General features: G+C 57.4%; 1 protein-coding gene across 16 annotated transcripts in view; it reads right to left on the bottom strand.

Moving 5' to 3' along the window:
• Positions 1-244: 244 nt before the first annotated feature.
• KIF1A (kinesin family member 1A) overlaps positions 245-20,052 on the bottom strand; it is a 43,067-nt gene continuing 23,259 nt past the window's right edge. For 3 of the 16 annotated variants that reach the window (XM_059478913.1, XM_059478916.1, XM_059478918.1), the window contains 24 exons: positions 19,721-19,969; positions 15,700-15,818; positions 15,505-15,590; positions 15,083-15,221; positions 14,314-14,479; positions 13,883-13,973; positions 13,394-13,512; positions 13,201-13,256; positions 12,483-12,591; positions 12,312-12,378; positions 12,139-12,223; positions 11,733-11,838; positions 9,707-9,733; positions 6,711-6,825; positions 6,341-6,474; positions 6,137-6,198; positions 5,881-6,026; positions 5,426-5,638; positions 5,200-5,277; positions 4,802-4,926; positions 4,523-4,669; positions 4,227-4,419; positions 4,033-4,151; positions 245-3,046 (listed from right to left, as the gene is read on the bottom strand). In XM_059478913.1, coding sequence (XP_059334896.1) covers positions 3,004-3,046; positions 4,033-4,151; positions 4,227-4,419; positions 4,523-4,669; positions 4,802-4,926; positions 5,200-5,277; positions 5,426-5,638; positions 5,881-6,026; positions 6,137-6,198; positions 6,341-6,474; positions 6,711-6,825; positions 9,707-9,733; positions 11,733-11,838; positions 12,139-12,223; positions 12,312-12,378; positions 12,483-12,591; positions 13,201-13,256; positions 13,394-13,512; positions 13,883-13,973; positions 14,314-14,479; positions 15,083-15,221; positions 15,505-15,590; positions 15,700-15,818; positions 19,721-19,969 — 2,794 coding nt within the window. In that variant the 3' untranslated portion in view covers positions 245-3,003. Of the gene's footprint in view, positions 3,047-4,032; positions 4,152-4,226; positions 4,420-4,522; positions 4,670-4,801; positions 4,927-5,199; positions 5,278-5,425; positions 5,639-5,880; positions 6,027-6,136; positions 6,199-6,340; positions 6,475-6,710; positions 6,826-8,255; positions 8,280-9,706; positions 9,734-11,732; positions 11,839-12,138; positions 12,224-12,311; positions 12,379-12,482; positions 12,592-13,200; positions 13,257-13,393; positions 13,513-13,882; positions 13,974-14,313; positions 14,480-15,082; positions 15,222-15,504; positions 15,591-15,699; positions 15,819-19,720; positions 19,970-20,052 lie in introns of all 16 variants that reach the window. The other 13 variants (XM_059478915.1, XM_059478917.1, XM_059478919.1 and 10 more) reach the window with 5 other exon arrangements.

Genomic DNA, 20,052 nt, shown 5'->3' with positions numbered 1-20,052 from the left:
GCCCGCCCTGAACGCCGCTGCCCTCCGCTCTGTTCCCTCAGCTCCGCTCCCCTCAGTGGCACTGCCCGCCCTGAACGCCGCTGCCCTCCGCTCCGCTCCCCTCAGCGCCATTCCCTTCAGATCCGCTCCCCTCAGCGCCGCTGCCCTCTGCTCCTCTCCGCTCCCCTCCCCTCAGCGCCGCTCCCGTCCCGTCCCTGCCGCCGCCCCGCCAGCCCCAGAGATCACGCTCAGCAGCGCACGGGAGTTGCGTTAAATGCGACATTTATTTCAGAACCGAACAAGCCTCACGTGCGCACGGACGGCCAGGACCCGCAGTACCGCCCCCCTGGCACACGGCAGGGAGCGCCGGCGGGAACCGGAGGGCGGGGAGCGCCGCCTCCCTCCTCCCCTGGCCCCGGCCCGCCCGCCGGTGCCCGCCTGCCTCCCGTGCCACCCGCTGCCCTGTGCAGTTTCCCTTCCCGTTGGGCTTTCGTCGTGCTCGAAGCTCCGGTGTGCATTCCTTGCCGAGGGGATGGGGCCAGGGCCGTGCCGAGGAGCGGGCAGAGCGCTGCTGTAAGATGGCAGGCGGCCCGTGTGCCGCATCCAGCGGGCAGCTCTGAGTCCCTCGGCTTCCACCTCCAGCCGAGCCGTCTGCTCTGCAGGTTTGCTGGCCTCAGGCATGGCTCGGCTCTGGCTGGAGGGTGCCCTTCAGCTGGCTGCGTCTTGTCTGTGGCACAGGCAGCACCACACAGCCCTGGCCAGTGAACCTGTGTCTGGTCCCTGACAGACACTGGTCTCATCTCTGCCAGAAGCTGCCTCCATTCTGGAGGAGCCTCCCCTCAGCTACTCCCTGTTTGTCCACCCTGAGCCTCTTACAGTGACATCTGGGATGGTACTACCTAGTCCTTGCTCAGAGCACAGGAGTCAGGATGTTGCAGCCTGGGCCCCTGTATTGCCCCAGCTCAGCCTCTGTGCCTCCAGGCTGGCACCTCTTCACACAGAAAGGGCACAAGTCGGCCCTTTCAGGTCTAAAAGGATCACAGAGGGGAAGATAGCCCAGTTTGCTGGGGAGGTTGTCCTGGGCAGGGGAGCTGGGCTGAGAGGAGCAGCCCCACTGCAGATTTGGGCTGTAGTAATGGGGTAAGATGCCCAAGGAGCTGTGGCGAGGCCAGGCAGAACCAGCATGTGCTCAAGAAGAATCCCCAAACTCTTTCTGTCACCTGAAACCCAAGCTAAAGGGTGCCTGATATGCAGCCAGGGGGCCAGTGCAAGCCTCTACTCTGCCACGTCCCTGCCTGTCCGTGCCCCCCACAACACAAGTGTAACGAGAAGACAGCACCACGTCCCACACACACACACACACACACACACACACACACACACACAATCACACCCCACAGACAGTGCAGGGAGGTGTGGCAGAGCCAAGGCGCAGCCGTGCTGGACAAGAGACAGCAGAGCTGGGGGGTGCCTGGGAGATGCACGGAGGAAGATGCTCAGCTTCCAGCACGGAGCTGTGCCAGATGCTGCTGGCCACTTGGGAAGCCCTGAACAAAACATCTAGTCATGGGTGAGAGATGGGAGAAGAGGGAGAGCTGCTGCTGGAGGAGGTGGGAAGCAGTGATGGCTGGAGGAAGAAGGTCTTCTCAGCAAAAACACCTCCTGTGCAGGAAGCCTCCAGATTAACATGCTGATGGAGGCAGGGTGGGGGGAGGTGGGTGCTCGCTTCTGCAGCAGAGGAAGAGTGAGAAAACACCAGCTACAACAGAAAAAAAGAAGCCCCATCCCCACCCTGACACCCTTTGATCTGCTTTGAGTTCATCATCCTGCTGGGAGAAGAAGGGATGTGCAGGCCCTTTTGGGAAAGGGCAAGAAGAATCCTGTAGGATGGGATAGTCATTCCTAGTTGTGGCTCCTGGGGAATTTTCCTATTCCACCTGAACCTCCACACTCCCTGCAGGGTTGGGATCCTTGGCATCCTGCCCTAAGAGTGGGAAATCCCTTTGGATGAGACATCTGGGGGTCCCAGGCTGGGATAGGGGAGGTGGCCCAAGTGCTTTTTGTTGGAAAGGGGAGCCCAGCACGGGGTGACAGACAGAGCCATACCCAGAGCTCTCCTTTTCCCTCCAGTAGGACCAAGCTCCAAAGTGCAGTGACCCACCTGCAGGGACAGGGTGCCCTGGCCAGCTCAGACTGTGGGCTCCTCCCTTCCAGAGGTAGATGGGACAGGTAGGAATTGCCTTCTTTGGGAAGACATGGTAGGCTGTCTGGCCACTGCTCAGGGGAAAAGTAGTTTAAGCTGTAGGGGAAGGCAAAGCAAATATCTGGGGAAGGCATGGAGTGAGGGTGAGAGCTGCACTGCTGCCAGGCACAAGCCAGGGGTGTCCTGGGAAGGCATCTCTGGAGCCCAGGCCCAGCACCAAGGCTCTCCCCTGCCTGGGGGAGGCATTGGCTGGGGGCCAGGACTCAACTTAGGGGATTTTTGTGATGTAAATAGAAATAAATACTTTATAAATATAATCTTAAAGTACTGACACCTGATCTTACTCTGCTGTCTCTTGCAGAAACACCGGTAAATTAGGGAAACCCCACATCTAAATTACCACTTTCCCTTCGCCTGAGGGCAATTCCTCCTGCTCTCCCAGCTCTGAACTTTGCTGCATTCCCATCTCTCTAGATCAAAGACCAGCTTTTAGCCAAAACCACCCTTCTCACTCCCTCCCCTCTGATAGGGACCTTTTTTTGGAGCGTTAGATGGTGTGATATGAAGGTCACCCATGGAGGGACAGGCAGAAGATGGCACGTGCACAAGGAATCCTGCCCAGGCGGGTCCAGGCTTTTGCAGCTACAAACAGAAGTGAGTTTCCCCTGTGAAGCTGTGAATCAAGACAGATCCTTCCATGGAGCAGAGAGCTGGGGCAGCAGATGGTGTGAAAGATCAGATATTAACATGGGGAGTCTTCAGACAGAATCAGCTATCTTGATCCTGTTGGCAGACCGATGAGGTGGAGGGTATTTTTCAGGTTAGATTCTCATCTGGGCTGTTCTCCTTCTGGACAGCTTGGATCTGATTTGGAAAACAAGGGACAAAAGGTGTTTAAAAATGTGGACAAGGAGAGGTGTGGACTCCCAGGCTCAGTGTCCAGGCTGATACTTGAATCCAGAGAGCTGGAGAGACATAGAATTAGTGTCTCTTTAGCCAGAGCACACAGTTCTGTGCATTTATTCCTATTCTCCTAGTCCTGCCACTTGAGGTGATCTCAAGAAGTCCATGGGATGGTCTTGTTGAGGAATGAAAACATTTAGTGTAGGTAGCTCGGTGTGCAGCTGCGATTTGAGCTGCAGGGGTGGCAGCCTGAGGCCAGAGCCGTGAACTGCCCAGCGTTTGCATAACAGAGGGCACAGGGACCTGGGGCACAGGGACTAAGAGGGTGTAAAAGCCCAGGGTTCCCTTTGTTCAGGCTCCTTTCTCAGAGGCACCCAGCTCCAGCTGTTATTTTGTTATTGCACCTGATTAAATTATTTAAAGGATCGAGATGTCTGAGACTCTGCTGTGGGAAACTGGTGACTGAGCCAGTTAGGAAACCTTGTCTGAGTGTGTGAGGTGAGTGTAGAAGTCAAGCAAGGAACCACCTGCTGTGAAGGGGCCTCAGTCCCAGCTCAGGTGGCTCCTGTGTGACTCCAGAGTGTGGCTCTGGGATGGTGAGACAGGAAAGTTTCCTTAACAGTCTCAAAAACTCCATGGGATGGTCCCAAGAACAGTGACAGGCCAGAGGCCCTGCCACCAGGCATGGATCGTGCTTTGAGCTCAGCACAACAACACCTCTGTACCACCTGGAATCTGGCCCTAGACTGAAGCATTTAAATGTGGATGAGCTGAATTCAAAATTAATCTGGTCCAAGTTCTGCCAGCTGAAAGCCTGTCCCAGCACAGCTCTGCACAGGAGATGCTCCCCACACCCAGCTGGGGCTGTAGCAGGAAAGCACTGGGAGCCTGCAGCCCCCCCAGCAATGGCTTCTGTGCGTGCCCCTTCCCCCAGGTGCCCCTGGTACCTTATGGATCCAGCCAGGAGAGGGTTAAAAGCGTAGAGCCAGTCGTGCATGTCCTTGTCACTGCTCGCCTGCAGCAGGATGCCCCGGTGCTCGGTGCACACCGCAAAGGTGTTCGGGGTCTGCGGGGGGAGAGCCAGAGCTTAGTGCTTCCCTCAGTGGGGTGTGCAGAGTGGGGCTGGCTCCCAGTGCCCTACCTTGAGCATGGCCTGCTGGTCCTCACTGTACTCCACCTGGGCCTTGGACAGGTTCAGTATGGCCCTCTCCACCGCGTCCTTGTCCGAGTTGTAGATGTAGACATAGGGACGCCGGACCACCACAAAGCGTTTCACCCACCCATTGGTGTGAGGCTCCAGGAAGTGCAGGTAGCCCTTTTTGGATACGATGGGACTGCAGAAGGGGTGGGATATAGACCATGAGGAGGTGGCAGTGGTAGGGCATGGTCCCCCTGCCCATAGGTGCTCCCCTTGCTGGCTGCCCCAGTTGCTCCTACCTGACTCGAATCTCCTGGATGTCGGGCACCAGCAACCGCTGGGGCTCCTTCTCCTCCTCAGGCCGGCGGGCTGGGGACTTCTTCTGCTCTCCTTCTATCACAGGCTCCAGATCCGGGCTCTCTGCCCTGGAGGAAACCTGGGGGGGTCTGGGGAAGGAGGAGAGGATGGTGTGTAGGGAGAGTGATGGCTAGGGAACATCCATAGACAAGGACCGTGTCCCAGTGATACAGCTGCTCTGCTTGGGATTTGTCACCAGAACTTCCCAGCCAGCTTCTTACCTGACCTCCATGGCATTGTAACATCCTTCCACCAGTGATGGGCAGGTCGAAGAGGGGGTGAGAGTGGTGACCCCAAGAGCTGGCATGGAAGGGTCTCTCATCAAGGTCACAGACATTTCAGACAGCTGTGGAGTAATGGAGGTGTGAACTGGAGTTTCTGTGCAAAGCCAGGCACATGCAAAGGACCAGGCTCCTGCTCAGACAGGGAGAGGCAAGACCCCTGGCTGGCAGGGTCCTCTCCTGGCACAGTCCTGAGAGCCACCAGTTCTGGGAAAGACCAGAGCAAGCAGGGGGAGCAGACACCCCAGAGGAGGCATGACTTCTGCCGTAGTGCCCATCTAGCCCCACCCAGGCACACATCCCTCCCTGGCCCCACCAGCCCAGGGGCAGAGCAGTACCTTGCTCTCGCTGGCGCTGATGCAGACATGGCTGTGGCTGTACTCCCTGTTGAAGGTGTGCGTGAGCAGGCGCAAGCACTGCAGAGAGAGGAGGAGGACAGTGGGGCATGAGGAACATTCCACCTCCCACTTTTCTTCAGCTTCCTCCAGCCACAAGCCCCAGCCACCCTGTGGAAGCCACTTCCTGGCCTCATCCCCACAAGCTGGGTTTGCTGCAGGATGGTACCTTCACAGCCAGCTCCTTCTGCCTCTCGCTGGGGGTCTCGGGGGGAGAGGTGCGGCTTTCAGGTGCTCCATCAGCAGAGAGCGGGGAGGAGATGCAGGAGGTGCTTCGGGACTCAGAATCCTCACTGGAGCAGGGGGACAGCGTCTCCATGCCCAGGCGGTGGGTGGTCTCCAGCTTCTCACGCAGTAACAGGTAGTGTCTTGTCTTCTCCACCTGGGCACAGACACCCAGGCTCAGGGGTGGCCCTCTCCCCATACCCAGGCCTCCTTAACCCCTTTTATTCATTAGCTTTGGATCTGCTGGCACCTGGTCAGCAGTGAAGCACAGGAGTACTGGCAGCACAGCCCCATTCCTGCCTCCTCCCACAACCAAGACAGCAGTGCCATCCACTAGGAATCCCCCCAGCGGAGCTGTGAATTGCACAATTTCGGCCCATTTCTAGCCCAGACTCTCACTTCTTGCAGCAGGCTGAGTTTCTCCAGCTCCCACTGATGGTCCAGGATGAGGCTGTCACTGCGGGGCCGCCAGCCAGCCAGGTTCTCCTCTCCCCGGACATAGGCTACAGAGGTGTCCAGCACACGCCGGCGCCTTCTCTGCATGCCTGTGGGCACAGACACACAGCTGGAGGGACAGACACACAGCCCCTAACCCGAAGGCCTGGCTGTGCCTCCCTGTCCCAGCTGAACACCTGGGCAGAGGCGTGGCACCCACCTGGGCTGCCGGCATCAGCCACGCGGCACAGGCTGAGCTCGTAGACTCCTGTCACGCGGTTGCTGTGAACAGAGAGGTGAGGCATTACTGGCTTTGTACCATCCCCACACCCCAATTTTTTTTAGCCAGGCTGCTGGGATGCCCTAGAAGAGCTCCAGTCCCTAGGTGATGGCTCTCCTGTCCCCAACAGGAGCATCCTGGTACCTCTCAGAAGCCCGCAGGCTGCCGCTGCCAAAAAGATTGCGGATGGAGCGTGAGGCAGGAAGTTTGGCATCCCGCGAGTAGAAAACCATGCAGAAGTCTTTGGTGATGACGGCGGGCTGAGTGCAGTTCTCCATCTGTAGTAGAGCAGAGGGAGGCATCAGAGGTGCTGCAGGGTGGCAGCCCAGCAGGTCTCTCCCTCCCCTGTGCCCAGCAGCTTCCAGTCCCAGGGTCCCACATGGCCCCCACACACCAAGTTGAACCCTGCACCCCATAAGCAGTAGCTAAGGAAGGGCTCACGCTGGCTGCACCCCCACAGCAGGGGAAACACCAGACTTTGTTGATGTACAGTGACCCCAAGCAAGGTCCTTGCCTCGATGTAAGCTGACAAGGTGATGTAGATCTTCTCCCGGTAAGGGGTGACACGGTTGAGCAGCAGCGAGTTGTGCATGGAGCTATCCCACGCCGCCTCAAACTGGTAGAAAGTCCTGCCAAAAAAACCCAGCAGGTCCAGTAAAACAACCTCCCTGCAACCCCTGGCAGGCGATCAAAGAGATGTCATTGTCCCCCCCACAGCGCTGCAGCAGGCCTGCAAGGACACACAGACATGCATGCGCAGTGGGGACAGATGGGGACAGCCACTCCAGAGGACACAGGCTCAAGGCAAAGGCACAAGGCATGGTGGGAAGGGGACACGGCACCCTTGCGATGGCCAATGGACCGGGGTTCTGGGGAGGCAGGACCGCGGAGGAGTGGGGGCTCAGGTGGGGAGCAGGCAAGGCACAGCAGGCTAGGAAGGCAAAGGAGGGCAAAGGAGGGTTCATGCCCCACCCCTGTGTTCAGAGCAGGGGCTGCCACCCCCAGTGCACCCGGGCCAGTCCCCACCATCCAGCCTGGGCACAGCACCTCCCAGTCCCTGCCAGGAGCGGCTGTTGATGGCCAGAAGGAAAAGGAGGGAGGATGCTCAGCACTGGGGGTGTGCTGCCAGCCCACCTCTGGGAGCACAGCCCCCCCACCAGCCAGGTCCCCTTCCCCAGGGCTGCCCCTGTCTGCCAGCCCTGGGCCCCAGTGAGAAGCTGAGGATTATGATTTGGTGGCCGGCCCCTGTCAGGCTGTCTCCCCTGGCTCTTGATCTACCCTCATTGCCAGCCCCATTCCCACTCTGCTGCCTCAGGCCCCTTTGCTGTGTTTTCCATGGCTCCCAGGCTGGGAGAAGGAGCAGGGGACACCTGGTCCCACTCCCCCATGCCTACAGGATCCCGGAGAGGATGGCACAGCTCACCCAGATCAAGAGTGGCATCTGCCCTCCTTGGGTTGAGCAACCGAGGGTGAGGAATCAGGAGGTGGCTCTGGTGAGAGAGCATGGGGGATCCCCATTGCACCCCCTGAACCACTCCTGGGCTCCCTCCCAGGTCAGCCTTGGCTTTATGGTACACCCACTCCCCAAAACCGCCCAGAGCTGCTGCAGCCCTGGCTCCCGCCTGAGCATCCTCAGGAAGCTGTGCTTCAGCCATATCTCAATGAGAACACTTCAGCACATCCCTGAAGCAGCATCCAGGGGGCTGAGGAGCAATTTTAACAAGAGCCAGGGCAGCCAGCAGGAGTAGGGAGAGGTTCTCAACTGCAATTTCCCCCATGTTGGAAGAAGAGGCAGAGTGACGCTTTCAGAAGGTGTATAAAACACATAACCCCACCGGTGTGAGACACAGCCAAGGCAAAGGATTGCTTTGCAGACACAGGTTGCTTAAGAAAAAGAGTGCTCCCCAAGGAGGAGGAGGAGGAGGAGGAGGAGGAGGAGGAGGAGGAGGAGAAGAGGAGCCTCAGGGGAGGGTAGAAAGAGCAAAAAGCAAAGGGAGGAGGCAAAGGGGAAGAAGAGAAAAGCAGGAGGGACCAGACCGAGCAGGTGCGCGTGAAATACCTAGTGTCATTTCCCAGCGAAATGCTATAAGTGGAAGGTGACCCAAGGACAAACACACACATGTACACACACAGAAAAACGACAGGTCAGAAGAGCCCCTCTTGAAGGGACTCGCACATAATAGCACTGCTGGCCACAGGAGCTCCAGCCTGGCTGAACCCAAAGTGGGGACCAAAGGGAGCTCAGCGAGGGCAGACAGAGGCTTGCCAGCCTGGGTGAAAACCCTCTGCCTCCCACTTTCCTCACGGTCCAGCAGCTGGGAAGGAAGCACATGTGCTCCCTATGCCCTTAACTCTGCCCTTGTGCCATCCCAGGGCAGGGAGCTCCTGCCCAGTGCAGTCCCCTGGGACAGTGCCAGCTGAGGGGATGAGATTCCCACTGCCACTCACACAGCAGGTGACTCCTTGGCCCGTCCCCTGGTCCACAAGGGAAGCATCACTGTGCTGAGAGACCACAGGCAGTGCCAGTGTGAACCCACCTCTCTTGTGTTGGGGGGGCTGGATCAATGCTGTACCCACTTTCCTGCACCCTGGGAGGGGACAGAATGCAGCTCTGCCCTCAGACATCTGTGAGCACCAGATTTGAGTTGCTGTAGGGAGGACAACCTTCAGGCACAGAGGTATGTGCCAGGACTCAGGACACTCCATCCCTTGTCTCCCAGGCACTTGCTCCTCTTCTTCTGCCACAGGGCACAGTGGTGGCCCCTGCCCTGAGGCCTCATCAACGCTCCCATCCAGAGGCTGGTGGCACACCCACAAATCTGGCACCTCTCACACACATGAGAGGCTCACCTAGTGGTCCCAACTGGAGCCTGCAGTCCCCAAACAGCCCCTTTACACAGGGGTACAACAGTCTGTGCCACATGGGCACCCACTGTCACACCTGCACACAGACACACGCTGCCGAATGTCGCACCTACACACACAGGACATCCGTGCACAGGGTGGGCAGCTGCTGCCACCCCAACTGCACTGCTGCCAACTGCACTGCTGCCAGCATCACCAGGTGCCCAGGACAGGGCAGGACAAGCCCCAAAACTTCCACTGTCCTCACCAGCCCTGCAGCTACTCCAAGCAGTACCAGGGGCTGAGCTGGGGCTGGGGCGGGAGACAATGGAGGGTCCGGCACACTCGGTGCCAGGTGCCAGAAAAGATGGGAGAGTAGCAAAGTCCAAAAGCAAGAATAAAACCCAAATCAGGCAATGGAGACGCAGGCGTGCGAGGGGGAGCGGCAGCCAGCCAGAGCGTGGCCCACACCAACAGCAAAAGGGGCCGAGTGAGCAAGAGGTGCCAGCGCAGTGGGGAGGAGGGATGGGGCATGTGAAGGGATGAGGGGCCGGATGTCCAAGTGCTGCCTCTGGCGGGAGTGAGCGTGCCGAGGCAAGGGGGTAGAAAGAAAGAAAGGAGAGAAGAAGGAGGGGTGGAAAAAAAACCAATGGAAACAAATAATACCTAGGCATATCCGAATCAAGAAACTGCCTGCGAAAACACAAAACAATCACATGGTTAGTGTGGGCTCAGATGGGCAGCAGCAGCTGAGGGAAGCGAGGGGGGACACCAGGCACTGCCCCCCGCGCCTCCACCCTGGGCGCTCGATGCGGGGATGGATGGCGCTAAGGAGAGAGCTGAACCACTCTCCCAGCCTCTTCCTGAGGGGCTCCGGGGCGCTGGGAGGCTGCAGAGGGGAAGCCAGGGCTGCTCCAGGCAATGGAGGCTGCGTGGCACAAGGCAGCAAAGCGGGGAGCGCAAGCGGCTGGGAGGAGGGTGAAGTGGGCGCTGACTCTGCTCTCTGCCTTCCTCCTGCCTGTCCTCACAGCTGCAGGGTGGAGCATGCATGGCTGCAGGTGGAGTGGAAGTGGGAGGCACTGCAGCAAGCGCCCTGCAGGCAGCTGGCCACCCCCTCCTCCCCCTGCCTCACCATGGGCAGGCTCCATGGAATAGATATGGGACAGATGTGACATGAGCACTGTCTGTGCACCCAAAATGGGCCCCCAGTCTCCACGCTTCTCTCCACATCCCAAGTATCCCCCCAGCCCAAGCCGTGTCCCCTTGTCCTGCAGGACTTATGGGGTGGAAGGCAGAGCAGGAGGCACATCTCTCCTGCCAGGCTACCTTAGGCATGCTGAAGATCCCATATGGCTGCATCTGGGACCAGACAATCCAACAGATCAGGAGCTGATGAAAAACTGCACAGCCCCAAGAGCCCACAGGTGCTACAGCCACCCAGCTCCCAGCAAAAAAAACACCACTGCTCCACTGGGCTGGGCTCTCCTTGTCTGACCATCCCCATCTGGCCTCCTTCTGTACCCCCAAGGCTGTGACAAAGTCTCCTGGTCTGACACTTGCACGTGTGCCAAGCCCAGGACTTGCCTCTGCTGCTCAGATGCTCTGTGCCAGTTGGTCTGCCAGGTCCAGGAGCTGCCATGAGAGTGCTCAGGGTACCAAATCCTATCCAGACCCCCATCATTCCCCCAAAACCACCCTGCCTTGGGACAGGCCTCCTTGGGACAGTGGTGATCGCAAAGCAGATGAAGGAAAAAGTGTTCCCCATTCCTCGCCAGGATGTTCCTGCACCAGTGACCACAACACACACAGCCAAGGACCAGTCCTGCTGCTCCCAGTGCTGGCAGCAACCATCTCTGTCTTGTCACAGCTACCTGCATGCACACATTCTGTCAGAGACCCCCACCAGTCCCCTGAGTTCCACCAGTCACCCTGGTGCAGAGGAGAGCTGTGCCCTCCATACCCACGACTCCCCCTGCCACTGCAGGACTCACACAGGGAGACCTTGGAGAAAACCAATCTTCAGGTCCTGCTTCTTTCACACCCTGCCAAACCTACAGTGGGGACACCTTTAAGCAACCTGGTCTAGTGGAAGGTGTCCCTGCCTGTAGTAGAGGGTTTGGAATGAGATTATCTTTAAAGTCCCTTTCAGCCCAAGCCACTCTGTGGTTCTGTGACAGCCCCCTGGGATAGGGAACAACAGGTGGTCCCCAGGCTGGTCCTGCTTGCACCATGGGCATCCCTGGAGTCACCCACAGGGGGTGGGAATGGCTTTCCTGCATTACTTACACACAGATAGGGATCTGCCATGGGTGCCAAGTGGCCTTTCCAGCAATTTTGCTGGGACACAGGACAAATAGTACTCCCCTCTAGCCACGGAGTTGGGACATCCTCCTGGCACCAGCACCAACCGCTTCCCTGTGCCAGCCCATCACAGGCAGCACCAGAGAGCAGAACCCACACACAAATTCCCTTTAGTGCCCTCCCCAGCACAGCAAGGCCTTGGGGAGGAGGAGGAGGAAGGGGGTTGGCACCCTGTACCCCAAGACCCCATGCAGCTTCAGAAACACCCTGCCTCAAGGCAGCAGTGGGTCAGCAGAAGGGTCAAGAGCCTTCCAGGGGACAGGGGGGCTGCTACTCAACCTCTCCATCCCTCACCACAGCAGGGGAAGAGCAAGGAAAAAGCATCACGTACCGGTCATCCTGGGAGGGGTGGATGTAGCCGGAGGAGAGGATGTTCAGGGACAGAATGTTGGGGTCGATGAGAGACTCGTCTGCCTCTGGGGTGTTCCTGATCCGACCTGCAAACACAGCACAGTTACCTCTGAGGTGACAGCAGAGGGTCCCTGTGAAGGCAGGGGCAGACTGCCTGCCTGCAGCCCCCCCGGCCATCCAGCACCAGAGACCGTGGACACGGGGACAGGGGCTGAGGTGTCCTGCCCATGCAGTGTCCCAGTGTCACCTGCCAGGCAGCCACTGCTTTACTATTGCAGGGCAGAGGGGACACAAGGCATAAACTCCATGTGGGGACATGGGAATGTGGGCAAGAAAGAAGAGATGAGTCTGAGATGATGCTGGGACTGGGGGCTGGCTTGGCTTACCCACAACCAGCTCCCGCACTTCCTTCCAGCGGATGAGGCTGCCCGTTTCATGCACCAAGGTGACACTGATTCTCCTCTGGATGCCCTGAGACCCACGAGGCCAGAGAGAAGGGACAGCAGTTAACACAGGTCCCAGCAGGGGTCAGCTAGGACACCACTTGGGCAGAGAGTACCTGGTGAAGGAGGAAGGTCCCATGGCATGGCATGCCTCCACGGTGGTCCACAACAGCAGGGATGTAGCTGGAAGAGAGGATTGCAGCATGAAACTGAATCCTGCCAGCCTGCCCAGAGGTGCTGAGCACTGGGCAAATCCCTCATTGCCTCCCTCTCCCAGCAGGACTTACTCTCCATTGGCCTCCAGCTCACAGATCTCAAAGAAAACCATCAGGTCGTACTTGCACTGGCAGGGGCCAGCACTGGGCCGAGTCATGGTGCTCAGCTTTGTGGCAGGCACTGCAGTGGGGCAGAAAAGACAGGTGAGAGGTTCAGCCTGCTGCTGGCACTCAGAATGAGGAATATGATGGATGGCAGAGGAAGGGCAGAGCAGGCAGGGACCTCAGGGCATGCACAGAGGCAGCAACAAGGGCCTCATCCCAGGGACCTTGCTGATCACTGGCAGTGCTTTCTCCCTTGCCCAGCATGGGGTGTCAGCAAGAGACTGGCCTCAGCCATCACCAGGTGCACACAGTGTGACTGCACATCCCAAATCACACAGTGGTGCTCCAGGCACTGCTCAGGAGCCACCACAGAGAGGCTGCTCCCCCTGAGCTGCTGTTTTGACTGCACAGCCAAACCCCCACAGCTGGGTCTCTCAGGGACACTTGGGTTGGGGAGCCACCTGAGCCACCCAGGGCAAAGAATTTCCCCCTGCTGCTCTGCAGGACATGAGATGGGAACTTTCCATCTGTTGAGTACTGGGAAATGGGTGTCTAGGGCTTTAGAGTGCCATGGTCCCTAAAAAATAAATCAAATTGTGCATTTTGTGGTGCCTCTGGGGAAGGGGACACCCACCCAACATGGGAAATACAGGTGGGCACAGGAGTAGGAGGCTGGGCTCCCTACCTGGTTTGGAGAGTGGCATCACACGGGGGAAGTGGCGTCGGGATGGCCTCAGTGGGCTGCAGGCAGAACCAGCTTGGTTATAGCACCCCCAAAAGCAGGCACCCCAAACCCAGCCAGCCCCAGGCTGGGTCCCCAGGCAGCCCAGAGCACCCATAGCACAGGCAGGGGCTGGGGGTGGCCCAGATGTACCCACCTCAGGACATCCTTGCAGAGAGGTGGGAAGGGGTGCTGCTGGTAGTGGCCAAACACCTCGAACACAATTGGCTGGCTCTTGATGTATTCAATGAAAGATTTTGTCACCTCCACAGCAATCTAGAAGAGAAAGAGCTTTCATGGTTCATCTGACAGGGCAGTTTATCTGGGAAAGGGAAGAGAGCCAGCAACAGCACCTGGAATGTGGAAGGGTGTAAAACTGTCAGTCCCCTCCATCCCTCACCCATCCTCCCTCTCTCCACCAAGACCACTGCAGTGAAATCCCAGCCTTTTCAGGTGTACAACAGTGGCTTCTGGTGTTTTTCCTGCATGTCCACCCCATCTAAGCCTGGCTTAGCTGGGTGTCTGTGAGGGGCTGGGAAGGGCAGGAGGAAGCTGCTTCCCTGGGAGAGGATCCAGCCAAGGCCCTGCAGAGATCCCAGCAGGTGCAGGAGCAGGAGCAGAGGGGTGGTGGGAGAGGGGTACGCACATTCTGGACATGGTAGAAGCCCAGGGGTGGCCCCCGTCCTGTGTTCTTCAAGGGTTCTGTTGAAAAGGCCTCATCATGGCGATGGATGAAGCTGTGGAGGGAAGGAAGGTTGTTCAGGGGCTGTTCAGGGATGGGGATGTGCTGGAGCAGGGAGAGGAGTGAAAGCAAGGGACCACAACAAGACCCTATTCCCCCAGGGCTGCTGCCTGCACCCTTGGCTGGCACAGGACCCCCTGAAGCTGATGGAAGTCTTCCCTTGCCTTTTGCCAGTGACTAAACAAGTGCTTGGGCAGATTTCACGGCCCTTGGTTTTGCCTCCCCATCCACAAAGGGCTCAGGGGTGGAGGAAACATCCCAAATTCACCAGAAGCCCCCAGGTGGTGGCTGGAGCTTGGTGGAAGAAGCAGGGCTGGGGGGCACTGAGGGCTCACTTGAACTGGCAGAAGATGTCGGCATATTCTGCAGAGATGCTGGAGGCCTGCAGGACTGTCACACGGAAAGTGAAGATGCTGCCCAGCTTCAGGTGGTCCAAAGCCACCTCCAGGGGCCCATCCTGTGCAGGCTTCTCTGGGCTGTCCAGGAGATCCTCTGGGGTCACTGCAGGGAGGAGAAGGCCCTTAGCAAGGCAGGGCGTCTTCCCCCCAGTGTTAGGAACATTTAGGAACAATGTTGAGGTGCTGGAGCATGTCCAGAGAAGGGCAACAAGGCTGATGAAGGGTGTGAACACCCTTGTCCAACAGAGCTGGGGGAGCTGAGGGTGTTTAGCCTGGAGAAGAGGAGGTTGAGGGGAGACCTCATCATTCTCTGCAACTCCCTGAAAGGAGGTTATAGCCAGGTGGGGGTTGTTCTCCTCTCCCAGGCAACCACTGACAGGACAAGAGGACACAGGCTTGAGCTGCACCAGGGGAAGGTTAGGCTGCACATTAGGAATAAGCTGTTCAAAGAAAGGGTGACTGAGCATTGGAAGGGGCTGCCCAGGGAGGTGGTGCAGTCACTGTCCTTGGAAGAGCTTAAGAAAAGCCTGGCTGTGGCACTCAGTGCCATGGTGGTTGACAAGGTGGTTTCATAGGTTGAACCCAAAGATCTCCAAGGCTTTTCCCTCTGACTCTGCTCCAGCAGCTCCCCATGGGAGCAGTGGGCTGCCAATGCCAGGGGGGAGGTGCAGAGAGCCCTCCCACAGTGCCTGCCACCCCTGCTCACCTGCACAGGTGTTGTTGTTGACTTCATCAGCGGACGGGCCCACGTCGCTGACCTGGCCCTGCCCCTCCACAATGCGCAGCTCCTCCTGAGAGGTCCCCGAGCGAGACATCCCCACAGCTGGGCACGACTCCGACTGGAACTGAGCCACGAGGGGACTTCAGGCATTCTGGTGGTCCTGCTTGCACCACCACCAGCATCCCAAGCACCCAGGCACCTCCAGCTCTCCTCTCCCACCCCACTGTATTCCCCCTGGGACTTGGGTGAGAGCAGGATGCACCGGTGGGTACCCAAGGCTTGGTGGACCAAGAGCACATTCCTTTCCCTCCCCCTCTAGGAGCCTGGGGGTCCCCATGGGAAGCACTGAGGTGACAGGCAGGGATCTGAGGTCCATGGGCATCCACCAAGAGCCAGCCCCACCTTACCTTCTCAAAGTGCTGGTCGTCAAAGGAGATTTTGGCTGTCCCTGATTGCCGCACTCCAGAGCCATAATCAGGGGCTTCTTCATCCGCTGGAGGAGAGATCGGGGTGAGCCAGCACAGAGGGTGCAGGGGATGCCAGGGGCACAGAGGGTGCAGGGGATGCCAGGGGCACATTGCTGAGGGGGATTTCCCTCCTACCTGAGATGGCTTGGACAGCCACGCGCAGGAAGCCCTTCACCTCGCCCTTCTCGCTGACGATGGCCACGCGGTGCACCAGGGGCACGGGGTACAGGAGGTTGCTCAGGTAGACAAAGGCCCTGCCAGAGAAGGGGGGGACACACAACAGGGGGGACAGCGGTCACTGCTCCCACCCGTGGGTGCCCAGGCACGGCTGGCGTGGCCGGCAGTGGCCGGGATCCCAGGTCACTGCTCAGGGCGCGACCGCAGCGCTGCAAAGCAAAACTAAAGAGAAGGCAGCCAGGGCCAGGCGGAGGGGCTGGGGCAGCGGGCAGGCAGCGTGCCGCGGGCAGGAGGGTGGGCAGGAGGGTGCCACACGCCATGGACAACACCACAGAACACACCAGAGCTGCAGACCTCTCCGACCGGTGCCTCCATGGCAGGCAGGAGGGGAGAGGGCTGCGCTGGTGCCACCGTGAAGCCGTAGGGCGGGAGGACCTTCTGTGTGCTAGAGAGCTGGAGAACTTGGGCAGGAGGTGCTGCAACATGACTGGGGGGTAGCTGCAGAGTCACCACGGGGAGGACAGGGGCAAGACAGGGGGGAGGAAGGGTCACAAGGGAGATGGAGGCTGTCAGGAGCGAATGAGGTTAGAGGACAAGGTCCTGGACCTCCAGAGGTGAACCTGCTGGGGGTTCCTGGCCCTGGCTCTGCCCGCCGTGTTGGAGACCACTGGGAGGAAGGCTGCATGGTGTGGCTGGCAGCATCAGGTTGTGCATCCCCCCCTCCCCATCCCTTCACACAGATGGCTTCGGGGTCCTGGGCCACCTGCCAGCAGGTCACAGGGGTGGACAGCACGCCTGGCAGGTCTGAGCCTCCCTGCTCTCCTCTGCAGCATCCAGGTCACCGACGCCACCACGGCGAGGTGCCACACCGGAGTCCAACACGATGGCTGCACCATGTCTCTGTCAGAACCTCCTGTCAGGCCCCTGCTCTCTGCTTCTCAAGCATTTTGGGTCCTCTTGCTGCCTCCCTCCGCCTCACGGTCAGCTTGCAATGGTCATCCAGTTCTGGCCATGGTGGCAAGCTGTACCCTCCACGGTGACAAGTCACCTTTGGCACTGAGCTCCCTGCCAAAGGTGTGAGCTGGCAGCACCACTTCCAGCAAGATGGGGCGTGGGGTGCCCGCCACCTCTCCCTGTGGCACCCACCAGCATCTTGAGGTGTGGTGTGGTGGGATGGTGCTGGGGGCTGGCCAGGACATCTCTCCTTCAGGAGGCTCCCATGAGGGCTGCATCTCTGCTGTGCTGCTCAGGGCATCCCAGCCTCACAGGAATCTTCAGATTCAGTGGCACCCCAAAGTGCCCAGGGGGCTCTTGCAGCCCTGCCCTTGCACCCCCAAGTCCAGAGATTCCCCCTGCTCTGGTGACTCCCATTGACCTTCAATGCTCCTCGAGGCTTTTTCCACCCAAAGCATCTCAAAGGACTCAAGTCGTGGAAGCAGCTGATGCCAGATCATTATCTCCTGATGGGTCCATCTCAACCCATCTCTTCTCAGATGGCACTGGGAACAGGAGGTCAGACCATGGCAGGGTTCCCAGCAGGACTCGTGGCTGGGGCAGAGCCCACAGGGAACTCTCGGAAGCGCAGGGATCTGTGTGCACCCACCCACCCAAAATCACAGGGCAGCTGGAGTGGCAGCTGAGGACTGGAGAGGGCAGGGAGGAGTGGGAAGGAGGTGGGGCAGGCAGGGAGGAGGGGGACAAGTGTGTCACTAGAGGAAGGAGGGCAGGGACACTAACCACAAGATTGGTGAGGTGCAAAGATGGCATGCTCAGATCAAAGAAAAGCCTTTCCAAAGGAAGATAAAAGTGAAAGGACCCCAATTTTTGCTAAAGCTTTGAAGAGATAGAGCCAGCAGCTAAAAAAAAAAAAAAAAGAATAAAAAACCCTTAAAATAACGAAAATTTAAAAAAAAAAAGAAGAGAGAAAGAGAAAAGAGAGAGAAAGAGAGAGAGAGAAGAAAAAAGAGAAAGAAGGAAAGAGAAAGAGAGAGAAAAAGAGAGAAAGAGAAAAAGAGAGAGAGAGAGAAAGAGAGAAGGAAATAAGATAAAGAAAGAAAGAGAGAGAGAAAGAGAGAAAGAGAGAAAGAAAGAGAGAAAGAAAGAGAGAAAGAAAGAGAGAAAGAAAGAGAGAAAGAAAGAGAGAAAGAAAGAAAGAAAGAAAGAAAGAAAGAAAGAAAGAAAGAAAGAAAGAAAGAAAGAAAGAAAGAAAGAAAGAAAGAAAGAAAGAAAGAAAGAAAAGAAAGAAAGAAAGAGGGAGAAAGAGAGAGAAAGAAAAAGAGAGAAAGAAGGAAAGAGAAAGAGAGAAAGAGAAAGAAAGAGAGAGGGAGAAAGAAAGAGAGAAGGAGAGAAAGGGAGAGAGAAACAGAGGAGAGAAGGAGAGAAGGAAAGAGAGAGAAAGAGAGAAAGAAAGAAAAAGAAAGAGAGAAAGAGAAAGAGAGAGAGAAAGAGAGAAAGAGAGAGAGAGAGAGAGAGAGAGAGAAAGAAAGAAAGAAAGAAAGAAAGAAAGAAAGAAAGAAAGAAAGAAAGAAAGAAAGAAAGAAAGAAAGAAAGAAAGAAAGAAAGAAAGAAAGAAAGAAAGAAAGAAAGAAAGAAAGAAAAAAAAAAGAGGGAGAGAAAGAGAGAAAGAGAGAAGGAAGGAAAGAGAGAAAGAAGGAAAAAGAGAAAGAAAGAGAGAAAGAGAAAACCAAAGACAAGGATCCAATCATAAACCAATCCAAGCACACTTCACAAGAAATGTGGCCGGCGGAGCTGCTGCGCGGGGAGCCAAACCCAGGGCAGACTCAAAAGAAGTCAGGAGGCACCAAGCTCTGGGGAACACACCCCTGGTGTGGAGTGGGGCTGCTGCCACAGGGCCTCAGTTGGTTTTTTGAGGTGCCCTTGAGAGTTTTGGGGTTGTTTTGATATGTTTTTTGTTTTCTTTTAAATAAGGAAAAATGAAAAAAGAAAATAAAAGGGGAAGAACCCAGCTCTTTCGGTCTGAGGCTGCAGGACTCTTACCCCACCTCCACCCTCTCTGCCTGCCTTGCTCCCTCCTTCCCACCACCTGCCTGGCTCTGGCACTCTGAGGAAGAGCTCACCCTGGTCAGGGAGCCCCTGCCTGAGGCAAAGGCTCTCAGAACAGCTCCTGCTGCACACCCCCTTGGGAAAACCCAGAGAAAGCTGGCAGCTCCTCAGACCATTCTAGGGATGGGCAGATGGCTCCAGCTTTGTGGCACAGCCAGGTTTGGGGCAGCTGGTGGGCTTCTCCACCAAGACTGGTGGAGCCCAAGGGGTCTCCAGCCAACAGGTATGAGAAATTAAAGTTTCTTGTCCTTGGCTCCTGCTAAAGAGGAGCTGGAGCCTACACCCACAACTTCCCTGGACATCTCCTATGCCAAGTTGGCAGGTATGGCTCCAAGCCAAGCACTGGCAGGAGCTGGAAGAACAAACACTGCTTTTGGCACTCTGTTCTGCACCCAGCTCTCCCCTCACTCCCCTCACCTTCATCCCCACGACCACTTGGGGACATCCAAGCCTCCAGATTCAGGGGGCTCACCCTGACCAATGCAGTGCCAGAGGCACACAGGGTTTTGCAGTGCCTGTGTGCCCCAGTCAGTGGCACCATAGGGTCATCCCAAGCTGGATGGGAGGTGCTCCTTCCTGGGACAGAAATGCCCAGGACCAGGTGGCTCCCCTGTCTCCTTTGGTGTTGGAGACACAGCAGAGCTCCCCTTTTCAGCAGAAAAAGACAATGTCCCCGAAAAGGTGCCCACATAAGGCACCATCCACCTTCCCCTACCATCCCTTTCCCCAGCTATGCTTCTCACAGCCCTACCTCAGTGGGGACCTCCCCACCCTGCCAGGCACCCGGGCTTGGTGGCAGTCCCAGCCCAGCCTGCACCTCCGGGATGCCCCGGAGGTGGGAGTCGTGTCCAAAAGCAGCTCCCTCATGCGAAAGAGCTAGGTCCTTCCCGGCATGCTCTCCTAAAACCTCACCAACCTTCCTACTAAACTGAACAGGGGGAAGCGGTCGTAAAATGGATCCCGGCCATCACACAGCGGGCACTCCGGAAAGATGTCTTCCTCCAGGTCCTCCTCCTCCTCCTCCTGCCCCTGGTGCTGCTCGTCAGCAGGCTCGGTGATGTCGGAGTCGGGGTTCGAGAAGGTAGGGGAGGGGGTGAGATCAGCCATGCGCTCGCTCATGCATGTGTTGAAAAGAGGAGAGCTGTTGCAGCCAGAGATATCTGAACTAAGGTTAGTACAACAAGATAGAAGACATGTTAACACCAGCTGTTCCAAACAGAAAGAACAGGAATTTTGCTTTTTTTTTTT

The sequence above is a fragment of the Ammospiza nelsoni genome, chromosome 10 (assembly GCF_027579445.1).
Source record: "Ammospiza nelsoni isolate bAmmNel1 chromosome 10, bAmmNel1.pri, whole genome shotgun sequence".
Lineage (NCBI taxonomy): Eukaryota > Metazoa > Chordata > Aves > Passeriformes > Passerellidae > Ammospiza > Ammospiza nelsoni.
The sequence above is the reverse complement of the archived record's forward strand: the minus strand, read 5'-3'. Positions and strand labels throughout refer to the sequence as shown.